The sequence below is a fragment of the Oncorhynchus clarkii genome, chromosome 11, assembly GCF_045791955.1.
Source record: "Oncorhynchus clarkii lewisi isolate Uvic-CL-2024 chromosome 11, UVic_Ocla_1.0, whole genome shotgun sequence".
In the NCBI taxonomy this organism is placed as follows: Eukaryota; Metazoa; Chordata; class Actinopteri; order Salmoniformes; family Salmonidae; genus Oncorhynchus; species Oncorhynchus clarkii.
Genome location: NC_092157.1, coordinates 16398793 through 16415299, shown reverse-complemented (window position 1 = coordinate 16415299; position 16507 = coordinate 16398793). Strand labels below are relative to the sequence as shown.

The 16507-nt window shown below is 42.0% G+C and overlaps 1 protein-coding gene and 1 pseudogene across 1 annotated transcript; one reads left to right on the top strand and one right to left on the bottom strand.

Moving 5' to 3' along the window:
• Window positions 1-396: 396 nt before the first annotated feature.
• Window positions 397-4141, top strand: LOC139420280 (diamine acetyltransferase 1-like). The gene is made up of 6 exons (XM_071170185.1): window positions 397-690; window positions 1153-1204; window positions 1301-1387; window positions 2906-3007; window positions 3131-3171; window positions 3535-4141. The coding sequence occupies exons 1-6, from the start codon at window positions 625-627 to the stop codon at window positions 3709-3711; spliced, it is 525 nt and encodes a 174-aa protein (XP_071026286.1). The 5' UTR covers window positions 397-624; the 3' UTR covers window positions 3712-4141.
• Window positions 4142-6414: 2273 nt separating this feature from the next.
• LOC139420543 (MICOS complex subunit MIC26-like) lies at window positions 6415-16032 on the bottom strand (annotated as a pseudogene).
• Window positions 16033-16507: the final 475 nt, after the last annotated feature.

The window sequence follows — 16507 nt, the reverse complement described above, 5'->3', positions numbered from 1 at the left end:
TTCCACTGTAGTCTTGGCCTGTGCAAAATCTATGTAACCAATTTCTGTAGATATTTATACTCAATACATTATGTAGAATTCCACTATGTATAAATAGTTAAAGACATTTAAAGAAAAAAAGTGCTAAAGTACAGACTAGGCTAGATGCAGTGAAAAAAATATAATGTGCATCTGTTATATCGTTGCCTGGCTACTCATCCACATCGCATGGAAAAATTACGTTATAGCGAGCAGCAGAATGGCCCTACTTCACTTGTGAGATAAGGCCATTAAATTCAGGGTGACTCGTCAGGCAAGTTCTCTCTTGATCGAAGAAAACAACAGAGAAACTTGCGACGTGTCGGAGATCTTTCGTTCCAATTGGCCAGAAACTGCCGAGTTCCGGTTAACCTCCCCAACCCTCTCCGTCCGTATAAAACCGCGGTGCGAGACAAAGCACGATCCAGTCCAGCTGATCCGACCCAGATAGGTTACTGCTGCATGTAAACTCTCCCGACAAAGGCGTCAGGATCCCAGACTGACTGTGGAGGTTTAAACTCCTGGGACGCGAATGAAGAAACTTCTCCTGCTTCACTTCACATACAGAGGTTTAGTGAGAAAAGGGAAAAAGAGTAAAAGAAGAAAATGGACCGTTTTAATTTGCGGAAAGCGGAACCCAAAGATGTGCCTGACATACTGCGACTCATAAAGGTAGGCCGTAAACAAAAACAACATTTGACGAGGAGAATAAGTAAATGCACTGTCTAACTACTGTTTTGCGTAGATTCACTACGCTGTTGTTTTGCGAAAATATACTGAAGTATGTTTAGCCTACACTACACACCCATTTGGCCCTCGCCCTGAACGTGAGACCATTTGTTGTTGTTTTTTGTATCCCTGCTTAAGCCTAGACGAAACCGTTTTATTTGACTTCATTCAAAGAAACTCTAAACTTGTGTCTGAAGGTGACATAAATACCGACGATTTCCTCTGGATATCCTTCGGTATCACAGTTGGCTCTGTAGTTTAATTGTTTACGTTGGCAAGGAGCCTTGTTTCCTCTGTTTGAGGTGTTCTGTCCGTTGACGGTCACTTACCTCAGTCAGTGATATACGTTCCCCATTTGACTTGCTCTTGGTTTTGAATCTGACAATTGTTTCCGCTTCTGTTTAGGAACTGGCTAAATATGAAGACATGGAAGATCAAGTGATACTGACTGAGAAAGGTGAGTCTGAATGAAACTAAAACCAGTATGTCCTGCTTACCGTGTGATTGACTGCACACAGAGCTTAAATTGCATTTATAACGTTTGTAATAACAGATCTGCTCGAGGACGGATTTGGGGACCACCCATTTTACCACTGCCTGGTGGCGGAAGACCCCAGTGAGCAGAGCAACAACAACAATGGTAAGAGATTGTGAATCTCCAATCCCTCCAACATTGCCTCTCAATGCATGTAGTTACTTTCCCTATGCCAGACATAGATCAAACCTGTAAGCCCAGTTTGTGCTGTATACAGACGCATGTCTGTCTTCAGTTATATTGTCAGTGTACACAATAACATGATATTTGATGTCTGGGAGGAGCCCAACACTTTACTTACACTTTCTATAAAGAGAAGTATGTAGGTTTGAAACATTGTAGCTGTACACGTCTGTCTCTCTCAGCGAGAGGCTGATGGGTACACATTGTCTTACTTCCTCTTATGGTCTGTGTGTGGGTGTCAGACACATTTGTGTGATAAACTGCATGCGTTCAATTCTCCCAACACAACCCCAACTGCAGTGGTGGTAAAAGTACTGTATTGTGAAAGTCACCCAGTAAAATAGTACTTAAGTAAAAGCAAACCAGACTGCACTATTTTTTACATTTACGGATAGCCAGGGGCTTTCGCCAACACTCAATTTACAAATGAAGTGTGTGTGTTTGGTGAGTCCTCCAGATCAGAGGTAGTAGGGATGACCTGGGATGTTCTCTGTTTAGTGAGTCCTCCAGATCAGAGGCAGTGGGGATGACCCGGGATGTTCTCTGTTTAGTGAGTCCTCCAGATCAGAGGCAGTGGGGATGACCCGGGATGTTCTCTGTTTAGTGAGTCCTCCAGATCAGAGGCAGTGGGGATGACCAGGGATGTTCTCTGTTTAGTGAGTCCTCCAGATCAGAGGTAGTAGGGATGACCTGGGATGTTCTGTCTAGTGAGTCCTCCAGATCAGAGGCAGTGGGGATGACCCGGGATGTTCTCTGTTTAGTGAGTCCTCCAGATCAGAGGCAGTAGGGATGACCAGGGATGTTCTCTGTTTAGTGAGTCCTCCAGATCAGAGGCAGTGGGGATGACCAGGGATGTTCTCTGTCTAGTGAGTCCTCCAGATCAGAGGCAGTGGGGATGACCCGGGATGTTCTCTGTTTAGTGAGTCCTCCAGATCAGAGGCAGTGGGGATGACCCGGGATGTTCTCTGTTTAGTGAGTCCTCCAGATCAGAGGCAGTGGGGATGACCCGGGATGTTTGACCATTTTCCCTGTCCTGCTAAGCATTCAAAATGTAACAAGTACTTTTGTGTGTCAGGGAAAATGTATGGAGTAAAAACTACCTTATTTTCTTTAGGAATGTAGTGAAGTAAAATTTGAATGGAAAATATAAATAGTAAAGTACAGATACCCCCAAATACTACTTAAGTAGTACTTTAAAATATTTTTTACTTAAGTACTTTACACCACTGCCCAACTGACACGTTTACACAGTCCTCTGGCCTCACTAAAACCAGACTGAGTTTAGAGCTGAAGGTTGAAGTTATCCTTAATCACAGATGTGATCCACAATCCCACATCCTAGCTGCTCAGCCGTCATTCAGTGTTTTGGGGGTAACTCTGGTACAAGCTCTGTTGTACTACGTCAGGCTTGTATTTATGTGATTACTTATTTTTGTCTAGGTCCTGTGGTAATTGGCTTTGCCATGTACTACTTCACCTATGACCCCTGGATCGGCAAGCTGCTTTACCTGGAAGATTTCTTCGTCATGAAAGAGTACAGGGGTAAGCACAAACACTTCCTCTCCTTCTGTCTTTCTTCCTCACTGACCTTACCAATAACCATAAACTCTCATCGTCCGTCCATTTTTACTGCTTTCCCATTGTCTTCTCTTCTTTTTCCACCAGGGTTTGGCATCGGCTCAGAGATCCTCAAGCTCCTCAGTCATGTGAGTAACTTAGGAGTTATTACACAGTACAAACATAGTACCAACTAGATGGTAGATGTCAAAGTTTTTACATGGCTCTGGTCAGAATCCTATTGTAGAAGTAGGTCAATGACTCAAACAGAATTCCATACTTTCTATAAAGCCCATTTCAGTGAGTTATGATTCTTTGTACAAATAGCTGATTCCACTCCTGTTCTGTTTATTGCTGTTGAAATAATCAATGAATATGTATTGGGGAAAAATAAATGGTGTTGGCAGGGAAAGCTTATTTTTAGATTTGGATGGCTTTGTGTGAGGGGGGCGGGGAAAGCTCACAATCACTGTCCGGTACGCTGACGCCTGCTCTCTTTCTCTCTCCCTCAGACGGCGGTCAAGTCTCGCTGCAGCAGCATGCACTTCATCGTCGCCGAGGGCAACCAGGCGTCGATAGAGTTCTACAAGCGTCGCGGCGCCGCCGACCTCTCTCTGGAGGAGGGATGGAGACTCTTCAAGATCGACAAGAGCTCCCTCCTCAAGATGTCATCCGGCCCCGAAGAGTGAGCTGGCCCAGAGACACAGAGAAAGATGGGGATTGGAATGAGAGACTTGGGGTCGATTTCAATTCAGTTAATTATTTGCCTGTCTCTCACTTCAGCAGTGGGGTGTGTGACTACTGACAAAATATTATTATTATTAGTAAAAAGGGGCATTAAACATTACTAATCACTTAATTTAGGGTTCATGAATATTTTTGTTTTAATAGATCAAGTATTTTATCTAAAGCCATCATTTTAGTAGTAGATGTAGTTTTTAGTTTATTCTGCCAATCAACAAACCTTAAAGCCTTTTGTGTAGGAATCCTATCTAGAACCTGAAAAGGGTGTAGCGTGCTCCTTTTCCTTATGGACCAATCTAGGTAACTCATTATAAGATATAGTGATTTGTAGTTTTAATCTGTTTAGTTTTCTGCAATTAAACAGTTCAGAGCATATTTGTGTGGTGACTGACTTTTCTAGATCAAGGAAGCCCGGGGGCTTTACAATGAAATCCCAGAATGGTGATGTCATCAGCCTTTTCCTCTCTCACCCCCTCTGTCATACTTTCTCTTCCTCTGTGAAAGGGGAATGTGTGGTCTGTTACCAGTCTATGGAGAGCAGAGGAGTGAAACACGTGCAGGCACACAAACGTTCTAGTCAGATCTTGCAGAAACCAGGGGCGTAGAAATGCATATCAATGTGATGGTTTGTTTTTCACTGACTGCACATTCACTACAGCATTGCCTGATCAACAAACACTTTCACAACCAAACAGTGTAGTGGCCCAGTTCACAGTATACAAACACTGCATCCCCACCCTTTTCCCAGACCGATCCTCTTTACTGTCAACACAGTGGGCCTTTCTCAGGGTTTTCCCCAACACTCAAACTAAACCCAGAGGAAAGGCCTAACGCTCTAATTACGACGTTTCACAGCTCTCCTTTGTCTATTTGGCTTTTGCCAAATGTGTGTGTTTGAGGACAGCAGTTTCAAGTTCAGTAACCCAACTAAAAGAGTGATATTAGTCTTCCATTGTCTTTAGTGGACAGTTATACTCTACCCTAAACCCTCATATGGACTCTGAAAGCTGGTAGGAAATAGGGCAGGACGGTGCTTAATTGACTTCGTTAAAGTTGATCCACGTACAGTACAGACCACAATTGTAACAGGTGCGTGTTGGTGGCAGGGAAGTCAGGCGCAGGAGCATGAACTTGGTTTAAACTGAGTTTAAGTGCTTACAAAAACTCAAACCATAAATGGGTACAAAACCTATCGCGCACCAATACATGACTAGCACAAACATACAATCTGACAAGGACATGAGTGGAAACAGGGTTAAATACACATGTAATTGATGGGATTGGAACCAGGTGTGAAGGAAGACAAAACCAATGGAAAATGAATCAGTGATGGTCGGTGACGTCGACCGCCCGAACAAGGAGAGGGACAGACTTTGGCGGAAATCGTGACAACAATATTTACATCTGAGAGAACGAGGGGGTGGGGGGAAAGAGACAGCATCCTTCATCTTAAAGGCAATATTTTCATAGACTCCAGTGAGCCTCGCTGACCTTTGAACCTTTGGTCTCAGCCAATGGTTAATCTCTTTAAAGACACATCAGGGAGATTAAAACACTTAACTCCCCATTTGGTCTTTATTCAACCCTTTCTAAACAATGTTCTATTCTAGTACACACACACACATTGGATCACTTGGTTGCACAAATACAGGCATTCAGTCACACCTCCCACGGCCTCAAGGTCGAGTGTCAAGTCACCAACAGACACTCCCACCCCCAATATATCTACCCTACTAACTTGCTCACCCTCACTGCAGAGGGAAGCTGGAGTCTACTTCAAAACAACTGCAGTGATCATTTGGTAAGGGTTACAGCAGAGTGTTAGCCTGGTCCCATTAGTAAGGGTTGGTAGAGGAGTTGGCTAAAGCACATCAAGATGTGGGGCCAGGCTGGAGTTGAAGATGAACAGCTTCCTCATGTAAGTTTTACAGGGTGGGAACAGTCCCTGTTTGAACAACTAATTCCACACATAAAAAAAGCCTTCAGACATGACCAGAATATCCCAGATAGAGTATGAACAGACTACCCTTTCAGTGAGAATTTAAGTTTATTAACAATAACACACTCACAATAAGATATGAGATTAATTTATTAGGACCATTTCTCTGTTCCTAGAAAGTAGATTTCTGGGGGTGGACAATCAATACAAAATCAATCTGAAACACAAAATACTTAAAAAATATATATATACACAATGCTCAAATACATCTTCAACGTTTGAAATAATTTATGTACTGTGCACTCTGCAGTGGATCCAAAACAAAATACTATGAGCATTAAGATTTGGCTAGACATAAACATTCAATTGAGGTCAGAGGACAGCTGACAGGAGTCGAGGGTGTCCGTTGGCATGGTTAGTTGGGATGGTAACAGAGCAGGAGGAAATGGGATGTATCATGTTACAGGAGAGACAGGTGTATGGGGGGTGTTGTGTGTGTGCCTGTGTTTGTAGTCCACGGAGGCGCTGTGTATATAGGGGTGTTGAATGTGTATTCTATCCACAGGTACAGACCTACATGGTTGATTTCACCTCTAGTAATCCAGGTCATGTCATTGAAAACAAATGGCCTTTACAACAACAACCTGGTTATCAATTGGTTGTTCAAACCACCCAAAACCAATTTAGGCATAGATGATGGTAATAACAGTTACAGCAGGCTCTCAGCACCGGTGGGTGTGATGACATCCTCAAAGTATATGAACATCTAGTTCCAAAATTCAAATAAGGGAGAGTGGGTTAAGTTGAGCCACTCATACATAAAATTAATAATTTGACCAAATATTTAGGAAGAGGTTATCATTTCATGGAGTCTGTGAAGGAAGAAATCACATGGAAAAAGTGGACCGCAAGTGAGGTCCAAAAAAAGTCAAATGAATATATTGTGTTAGAGCAGGGGTATTCAACTCTTACCCTACAAGGTCTGGAGCCTGCTGGTTTCCTGTTCTACCTGATAATTAATTGCACCCACCTGGGGTCCCAAATCTAAATCAGCCCCTGATTAGAGGGGAACAATGAAAAAAAAAATGCAGTGGAACTGGCTTCAAAGTGTTAAAAAAAAGTACAAAGTGTTGCTTCAAATGCCTGTGTGCTTCAAATGCCTGTGTGCTTCAAATGCCTGTGTGCTTCAAATGCCTGTGTGCTTCAAATGATTAAAAGACAAAAGCGATTGTGATTGTGTTGAACTGTGTTTGGGAAATAAAGATAGACATGGTTTTAAAAAGGTAGTGGTAATATTTCATCCAAGATACCACTTTTTTTTGGACAACTATGTTGTCAAACTAATGTTTAAATGAATCAGATTATTTCCAGGGATACACAACATCCTGAAATATATGCAGATATCTTTGTTAGAAAGAATACTAGAATACTAAAACAATTAACCAGCACTTGCACTTGACCCCCACTACTCTCAACTAGTAATGCTCTTGTCCACGGGCCTTCTCAACTTACCTGAGGGGAAACAGGAAGCAGTAATGCACATCATTATTACTGACACATTTCACCTGAATCTCAAACATCTTTCCTCGATTCCTTGTCATGATGATGACTTACCTTGCCCTTGCCAAATGGCAGGTCCTTCCAGAGCGTCTTCCCAGCTTCCCGACCCTGCTGACTCCAGCTATACATAGAATACCAGTTCACCTGAGATAAGAGATCCACCACACACGCACAAATTTTGACTTAGGCACAACGGAAATGTGCAATAGAAAAAGGCCAACAGTGTGTGTGTACATGGGGCAGAGGGGTTCCTACTATGAGGTCTGACCTCAACCAATCAAACAAACCATCTGACAGATCTAATGCCCATAAACACATCTACTGTCCCAAAATGGATCATTAAACACCCAATACACACTAAATCACTAATTAAGTGTTTTCGTAGCTGTCTACATATCACCACAGACCAAGGCTGGCACTAAAACCGCACTCAATGAGCTGTATTCCTCCATAAACAAACAGGAAAACACTCATCCAGAGGCAGCGCTCCTAGTGGCCGAGGACTTTAATGCAGGGAAACTTAAATCACTTTTACCACATTTCTATCACCATGATACATGTGCAACCAGAGGGAAAAATTATTGACCACCTTTACTCTACGCACAGAGAAGCTCTACCTCGTCCTCCCTTTAGCAAATCTGACCATAATTCTATCCTCCTGATTCCTGCTTACAAGCACAAATTAAAGCAGGAAGCACCAGTCACTCGGTCTATAAAAAAGTGGTCAGATGAAGCAGATGCTAAACTACAGGACTGTTTTTCTATCACAAACTGGAACATGTTCTGGGATTCTTCCGATGGAATTGAGGAGTACATCACATCAGTCACTGGCTTCATCAACAAGTCCATCGAGGACGTCGTCCCGACAGTGACTGTACGTTCATATCCCAACGAAAAATATGTACGTACAAAATGGTCAAAGACTCCAGCCACCCTGGAGGTTCTCTCTGCTACCACACGGCAAGCGGTACCGGAGCACCAAGTCTAGGTCCAACAGGCTTCTAAACAGCTTCTATCTCCAAGCCATAAGACTCCTGAACATCTGGTCAAATGGCTACCCAGACTACTTGCATTGCCGCCGCCGCCGCCCCCCCCCCCTCTCCCTAATTACCTCGACACCGGTGCCCCTCACACATTGACACATTGTATATAGTGCCGCTATTGTTATTTACTGTTGCTCTTTAATTATTTGTTATTCTTCTCTTACTTTTTTCTGGATTTTCTTAAAACTGCATTGTTGGTTAAGGGCTTGTAAGTAAGCATTTGTAAGATCTGTTGTATTCGGCGCACGTGACAAATAAAACTTAATTGTATTTGATTTAAACTGACCATAACTCACAAAACTACATCCATTACCCCAGTCAGAGGTCACAGCTTTCCATCCTCCCTCTCATCTGCTGTCTACTCATCACTTTCCTATCCTGCTTCTATAATTACTCCCTCTTCTATCATCCTTCCTGTCTGTCTGATCTGGCTGTGTTGGTGCACACACATACATACACACCTGTATCCTCTCTGGGTGTGTCTCTCAGACAACCACATAAAACAGACCCAAAATATCCCAGGCTTCTACACAACAGCATGGGACACCGCTTTAAAATGAAAGGGCAGACTATTAACCACATACCTTCTCCACACACACACGCTTACCTCACAGCCAGAACTCCCTACAGGAAACCACAGCCCTTCCCGTTGGGGGGAGAGAGGGAAAGGGGTGGAAGACACACACTAACATTGCACCCCCTACATACACAGACCTTGGCTAAGGCAGTCTGCTGGGGGTAGAACATGGAAGCACTGAGAGCCATCAACCTTACAGGAAACACCAGCCTCTTCACCCTGGAACCTAGAGAGACTGGTACTGGTACGGTGTTCACACCCCTTGACCTTTTCCACATTTTGTTATGTTAAAGCCTGAATTTAAAATTGATTTGAGATTTTTTGGTCACTGGCCTACACACAATACACCAAAACACGTTGGATTAAAAAAAAACGTTGTTTCTATTGAACATGCCATACAAATAAAGGCATTTTAATTAATTATATGAAGAGTGCCTTGGTCATCCTTTCTTTTTGATATCCCATGTTCCTGATTGGCAGTTACAGCTTTGACATAAATCTGCTTGAAAATCAATGGCAAGACCTGAAAATGTTTGTCAATAGGTGATTCTAACATGTATTGACTCACAGGGTTGAATTCTTATCTAAGCAAGATAAAAACATTATATATGTATATATATATATATATATATATTTTTTTTTTTTTTTTGACAAATGTTGGAATTTTTCTTCCACTTCGGCATTACAGTATTGTGTAAATCGTTGACAAAAAAAGACAATTCAATCCAGTTGAGTCACACTTTGTAACAACAAAACGTGGAAAAAGTCAAGGAGTGTGAATACTTTCTGAAGGCACTGTAAATGTCTGTGCGTGTGCACATTACCTTTGGCCAGGTACAGGCCTAGGAAGCCAGAGAAGCCTACCACCCCGACTCTGGGATAGAGGTCAGGAGGAGGATCTTTGAGGAACTCGTACGTCTCTGTGTGTGTGTGTGTGTGTGTGTGTGTGTGTGTGTGTGTGTGTGTGTGTGTGTGTGAGAGAGTCTGAGAACACAATTAAGTCCATAATATCCATAATATGTAATGTAAATGAAAGTATCAGGATGATGTGTGTCTCCTCACCTCTCACTGTCCTGATGGAGGTGCTCACAGTGGGCTCTACAGTCCTGTAGACTTCCTGTTCCACAGGATATGACATCAAGGAGAGGAGATAGAGAGAACCTTAATCTATGCTTCAGTATGTCCTTTCCCAAAATTAAAAATGGACAGAAAGCTCAATGTGTGTTAGTTATGCGCGGGTCCCAGAAGTTATATATGCGAGGAGGGCAGGTTTAAGGTCATTTATTTATTGTACCTTTATTTAACCAGGAATGGCTCATTGAGATTAAAATCTATTTTTCAAGAGCACCCTGGCCAAGATAGGCAGCACCAAGTCATTACAAAACAATTAGACAGACAGACAACATGAAAAACTACAAGTAATCTAGTAAAAGCCATTGAATTCACAAGAGTATAAAACAGCAAATTAAAAACATTGACAGGTCAGGGAATCAGCCTCAAAGTCCTTCATCAGTGATTTAAAAACACCAATCGGGACAAGTTCTTCCAGTTTAAAAGTATTTTGTAAGGTGTTCAAAGACGATGGCGCAGAGTACATAAAAGCCCTTTTACCAAATTCAGTTGGGACATTTGGAACAGTTAGCAGGATAAAGTCCAGCGAACGAAGAGAGTACCCACCACATTTCTGAACAATAAAAATGCACAAATAAAAAGGTAGTAAACCCAAAATGGCTTTGTAAATAAAAGTATACCAGTGACTGAGCATACAAGTGACTAGAGAAGGCCAGCCAACCCTGGTATACAAAGTGCAGTGGTGCGTAAGGGTTTTGCAGTATAAAATAAATCTCAAAGTGCCATGGTAAAGAGTGTCAATTGATCTCAAACACTGAGCGGAAGCATTCATATATAAAATATTGTTAAATATTGTGTGGATGAAGGGCGGGTAGGTGGCATGCGGGTTGAATAAAGAGAGAATACATTTAAAAATCCATAAAGGTATAATTCTTGTGCAATTTCTAGCTATAGGCTACATTGAGGTTTTTCTTTCATTATTTTAGACTATCTGCCATTAGTGCGTAAGCCTAAGATTTAGTGCCTAACTGTACACGCGACAAATATCCTACACGCCAATCACCAAATGCTTTTGTGAATGGGCAGAAAAAGCAATTCAATTCACAGAGGCAAAAATTGACAATGTCTGGGTTTAATAAGATAAAAGCTATGAAATGGAGAAGGGAGGGCCAGAAAAGTAATGTTTGTGAAAGATTTGGAAAAGTGGTAAAAAAGGAATATAGCAGTGCCAGCTATGTTGTGTGATGATTGTGAGGAGCTATACAAATTTGAGTCACAAGACGGGGACTTCAAATAGGCCTTTTACTGTTCAGATGGGTTAAATGGAAACGGAAATCTGGACACTGACTGACTGTAGGTCTATAACCTCTCACATAGCCTTAATATTAACTCCTGCAGAATTAAGCATTTCTATCAGTAAAATTATACACCAAATGTAGGACACATTTTGAAATATGATTTATTTATTTCAGCATTTTGAGAGAATTGCAAACGTGCAGTTAGATAGGTTACCTTCTTTATCAGAATCATAAAAGCTGATAGCTTATTTCAAAACACAAAATATGCATCCAAGCCGAACTGAAATCTTATCAGAAACATATTAGGTCGTTTTTACATCTTTCTATTTCCCTACAACCGGTCGCACAGAAAATCTTTCCGTTTTTTTTTTAGCTATTGCATTTTCTCCCCGGTCCCTAAACAAAAGAAGCAGAGATGACAGTGAAAACCTTAGATGTCAACTATATTGAAGCATTCATTCTACCGATTTAGGACATTATTCTAGTGAGCAAGGGTTTATTTTGTCTTCTAGGGCAACATATGACAAAAGAGTAGCTTCATGTATCTAATTATAGACAAGTTAACTAAGAACTAGCCAACAAAAATGTTGGAAATTATGAGCCCAAAAAAATAGTTTGGCCATCACTGACTGTAGCCTACAACGCATTTTCTATATTAGCGGGTTAGGGCTGGGTGTGGGCCTTAGATTTTCACTTTATCACATATAGCCGGGAGGTTGAGGATGGCTTATTAGCAATTGCGGACGGGTGCAGGTGAACAAACAGTTGATCCGTGCACCACTAGTGTGTGTTTGTATGTCTAGTCTTAGTAGACAGTGTCTGTCACCTACCTCTACTTTCTCCAGGGCAACCAGACCCGTTTCCTACAGGAAAACAAACAATTACCAAAACATTCTTAAATCTCAGCATTCAACAAGATAATGAGGGAGATGCCACTTGTGATATCCTAGATACACCCATCTTGTTCCAGATGATAGGTTCGATACATACATCGCTGAGGAAGAGGTATACCTGACACTGGTCGGTGAAAGGTTCGGCCCATTTCCTCAGCTCGGCCACACCCTGTTCCACTGGCCCCGCCTCTGACTCCACTTACTCAGAGCTGGGGCTCTGGAGTAGTGTAGAGGGACGGGAGCTGAAACACACACTTTAATCCAGCAGACTACGTTGTCCTGTCAAATAAATGTCATCTGCAAAGGCCCGTGTGGGGGCCAACACAAACACCAAAACAGACATTATTAGCAGATAAGATCTGTCCATTCATATCTGGGTCGTAGCCAGAAATTCATTGTTGGGGGGCCAACAGAAATGTGGGCAGGCCTGGCTCCCCAGTTGGTGGGCCTGTGTCCACCCAGGTCCACGCCCCTGCTTCACATAACTGCCACATGTGTTCCTGGACAGGACATTAGAGGGACAGGAAAGCCATACTAGCTACCTCTTCAATACTGAGACTCAGAGCTGCCAGTTTCTCCTTGACCTCTCTAGCAGCCAGGACAGCTGCAGTCCCCGTCATCAAACCCAGGACACCTGACACAGCGGCAGACAGCGGAACCTGGCAGCAGACAGACACATCGTGGGGAGGACAGTTACTTTATGGTAAATGTATGGCAGGAGTCAGGACATTTATGGCAGGTATTTGAGAGTAAGTTACACTAACGTTAACATAAGGTGAACGTTCTGCTCAAAATAAAGAATAAAGCTATTAGTCTAGGACTGCTAAAAAAAATACTGTTTCGTCCAGTCATGTCATAGCCATAGTTGACTAAAAGAGAAGACGTTTTGCTAACGTTTCAGCCAATGCTCAGCCCCACCACCATCATCACGCTTTACAACGGTATTATTACTGTTGTCATACTGTAGTCTGTCATTAACTACGAGTGTAAGTCTATAATAACCCGAATGCATCTTACAATAATAAAGTTGAGCCATTACCAGTTTCCCAAAGTTTCCTGCCTAGTGACTTTTGTTTTTGTACGGTGACTCGAACGGAAAAAAAACATTCGATTCTAAAATTTTAGAACGATGTGCATCTCAACAGCGACATCTGGTGGCACACTATAGTCAGCATCACAGGTGACAAACACCTTTCCCAAACACACCAAATCACCGTTTCTCAAACACGGTCCTCGGGACCCTAAGGCACCTAAGGTGTTGTTTGCCCTAACACTACACAGCTGCATAAAAGTACGAAAGAATGATGATTAGTTGATTACTTGAATCAGCTATGTAGTGCTAGGGCAGAAACCAAAACGTGCAGCCCTTGGAGTTCCATGGACCGAGTTTGGGAAACCCTGCACTAAATTAACCACAAAAGGAAAGCTGAACAGTATGAACATTTATTTCTGGATAGAAATTACAAAGTGTTCCAAATAGCAGTGTCTACTCAGATTATAGTAAATACATTGTTTATCTATTCATTTTTTTTGTCAAATAGTCATCATACAGGGTATTTTTATCCTCAATATTCTATTATTTTATCCTACTGAGACTGAGGGCTGATGAGGATTAAATGCTGAGCAATGACAGACATACAGATAGACAGGCAGGCCATGTCCAAAATAAAAACAGCAGGAGTAGTAGATACACATGTTGAACAGCAGAGGGAGACAGCAGTTTGAAGACAGGAGTTTGGCATAATATGGGCCCTTTGGCCAGACGCATACTATTCCTGGACCCAAAAACCGATTTCAATGGAGATTCTCTATTGCACATTGCTTTTCAGTCCAGAAGCAGCCTTACGTCTGGGAAACCAACTGGGCCTTAGAGTTCATGATATTGATAGTCATTTTCACATGGGAAAATATACATTGATACAAAACAAACAAGAGATGGGAGATGATGACAGAAGACCATATTAAATCTAACCTGCCTTTGTGATGTGTAAACTGAGACTGTTAACATGACTGCCTACAGCACACACACATATATTACTCGGTCAAATGGAGACATCTATCTGTGAGGGGGGTCTACCTGCTATTTATACAGTACCGCAAACCGCTCTGAGACTTTATCTGACTGTGCGGGGAAAGGTATGTTTGTAAGCTACTGCATAAATACTGCACTTGGGGGTTTTACTGAATAAAACCATGAATGTAGGCAGGAGGATGTTGCATAGAGGAGAGGAAGGAGAGAAGAGGGAGAGGTATAGCACAGAACAAGTGGCACAATCTCTCGCTCTCTCTCCCTCTCTAAAAGCATCATAAAGACCATGACCTATTGCAATGCAAATCATATCAACATCATATTCTAAACCACAATCACACCAAGTTACCTGGTGGTGGATGGGTGTTAGATAAACACACATAAAAAAGACTGACAGAACTGCAGAATAATGTGTTTTAGCCCTTTTCATTGTTGCTCATGAAAAGAAGAATGAGATAGAGATGAGCAGGTTCATTCGATGCAACTGGCTCAGTCAGTCAGACAGAGACAGACAGGACTAAGGTCAGGGTAGGGTTTCACAAAGTAGGATTAATAAGTAAGCCAGATAACTGACGCTCAAGATATCAACTCTTGATTAGAAGGCAAAAATAGTTAATGGCATTGCATTACTGGGAGTATTGAGTAAGGAACGCCATGTCCATTTCAAGTTCATCTTTAATGTAAACTCATCTTATTTTTTTGTATCAACTTTTTATTTCATTTATTTTTTAATTCAAAAGTTGTTTCTAGTACATTTGTGGCCAACACCCTACTCCTACCTTGCAAAAAAAACCTTCAGCAGTCAGTCACAGTAACACTCAAAGCAGACAGAGTTAACGTCAATAAATCAAGTGTAATCTTACATACAGTACTGCCAGAGAGACCAGGACCTTAACAATTCTGTCATCCCCAACCAGGGTCGGCTCTAGCCTTTTGGGCACCCAAAGCGAGATTTGGTTGGGCCCTAAGCGAGACTTGTAGGGCTTACTTCAAATTCTTGCTAGTAACAACATTAGCACAGCTTGCTAGTCAGCTTACATTAGGTACAACCAACATAAGCTAGTGCCACCTTGTGGCCTGGAGTATTTAAACTAAGCAAATCGGAGGTAAAACTGTTCTATGTGAACAACAAAAACATAACTGCAGACACTCTGAGCAGAGGTGCCCCCCTGGAGGTCAAGGCCCCTGGGCACGTGCCCTACATGCCCGGTCGGTATTTGGCCATGATTACTACAGGTTTATATGACTGGATAGACTTACAATCAAAATAATATTAGCTGACATGGCTAATTGAGTGACTAAAACGAACCAGATTTCCATCTAACCTTTTTATGCGAGTAAGGTACCTTGGATTAAAAATGTCAGGACAGCTTGATGGATACAGAAAATTGGTCGGTAAACTTTCCAAATGTCGACAAAACCAAATATGTTAGATATGGTGGGACCTTTTTGTGTTGGGAAAAATGAATTATGCAGTTTAAACCTTTTATGTGCCAATATAAATATAATAACCATCATATCTTAGTAAACTTGGAGTCCTGCGATGACATGTTGTGTGGTCCTCCCACTACAACTCATCAGGAAAGCATGCAGTTTATTAGGCTACAGATGAAATAAGTTATGAACTTCACAGGGTGGTGAACATGCACAGTGATGAGCTTGATGCTCCTTTCCAATAAATAATCGAGGGTCTTATTCTGGTGACATGATCATAGATGTTTGGCTGCCGTTTTTTAAATACAAATAATCCACAATTTGATCCATAATAATCTCATCACGTAGGCCAGGGATGGGAAACTCCAGTTCCCTGGGGCCTGATTGGTGTCAAACTTTGTCCCCAGCCCCAGCAAACACATCTGACACCAATAACTGACTAATCATGATCTTCAGTTTAGAATGTAATTAGTTTCATCAGCTGTGTTGGCTAGGGACGAGGAAAGTGACACCAGTCCAGACCCTGAGGACTAGAGTTACCCATCCCTGATGTAGGCTATACCAGCAATGTATTGGCGAGCTGTTGGCTAGAGCACACGTGTCAGTACCAGAGTGGGCACACTCGCTATATAGAGCAACATGTTTTGTGAGAAAACCCATCAGTAGAGTTGAAATGTGATGGAAACACATTGAACTTCTATATTTAATTGTATTCGGTACATGGGAATCTAACCGCAAAAGGTATTTTATGTGTACTACGTCCTCACGCACAGCCTTTTAACTGCAAAGAGTCAATTTCATGGAAACACATCTCTGGTGGGAAAATGCAGTATATTGTTTTTAGGTGGATTTTAGAATATATGAAAATCTGTCGCCAATTGGATGGAAACCTAGCTA

Excerpts from the sequence above, each read along its gene's own strand:
- LOC139420280 (XM_071170185.1), top strand. The coding sequence starts at position 625 with ATGGACCGTTTTAATTTGCGGAAAGCGGAACCCAAAGATGTGCCTGAC. Across the intron at positions 1,388-2,905 it reads GCAGAGCAACAACAACAATG|GTCCTGTGGTAATTGGCTTT; the intron begins GTAAGAGATTGT and ends ATTTTTGTCTAG. Across the intron at positions 3,172-3,534 it reads TCCTCAAGCTCCTCAGTCAT|ACGGCGGTCAAGTCTCGCTG; the intron begins GTGAGTAACTTA and ends TCTCTCCCTCAG.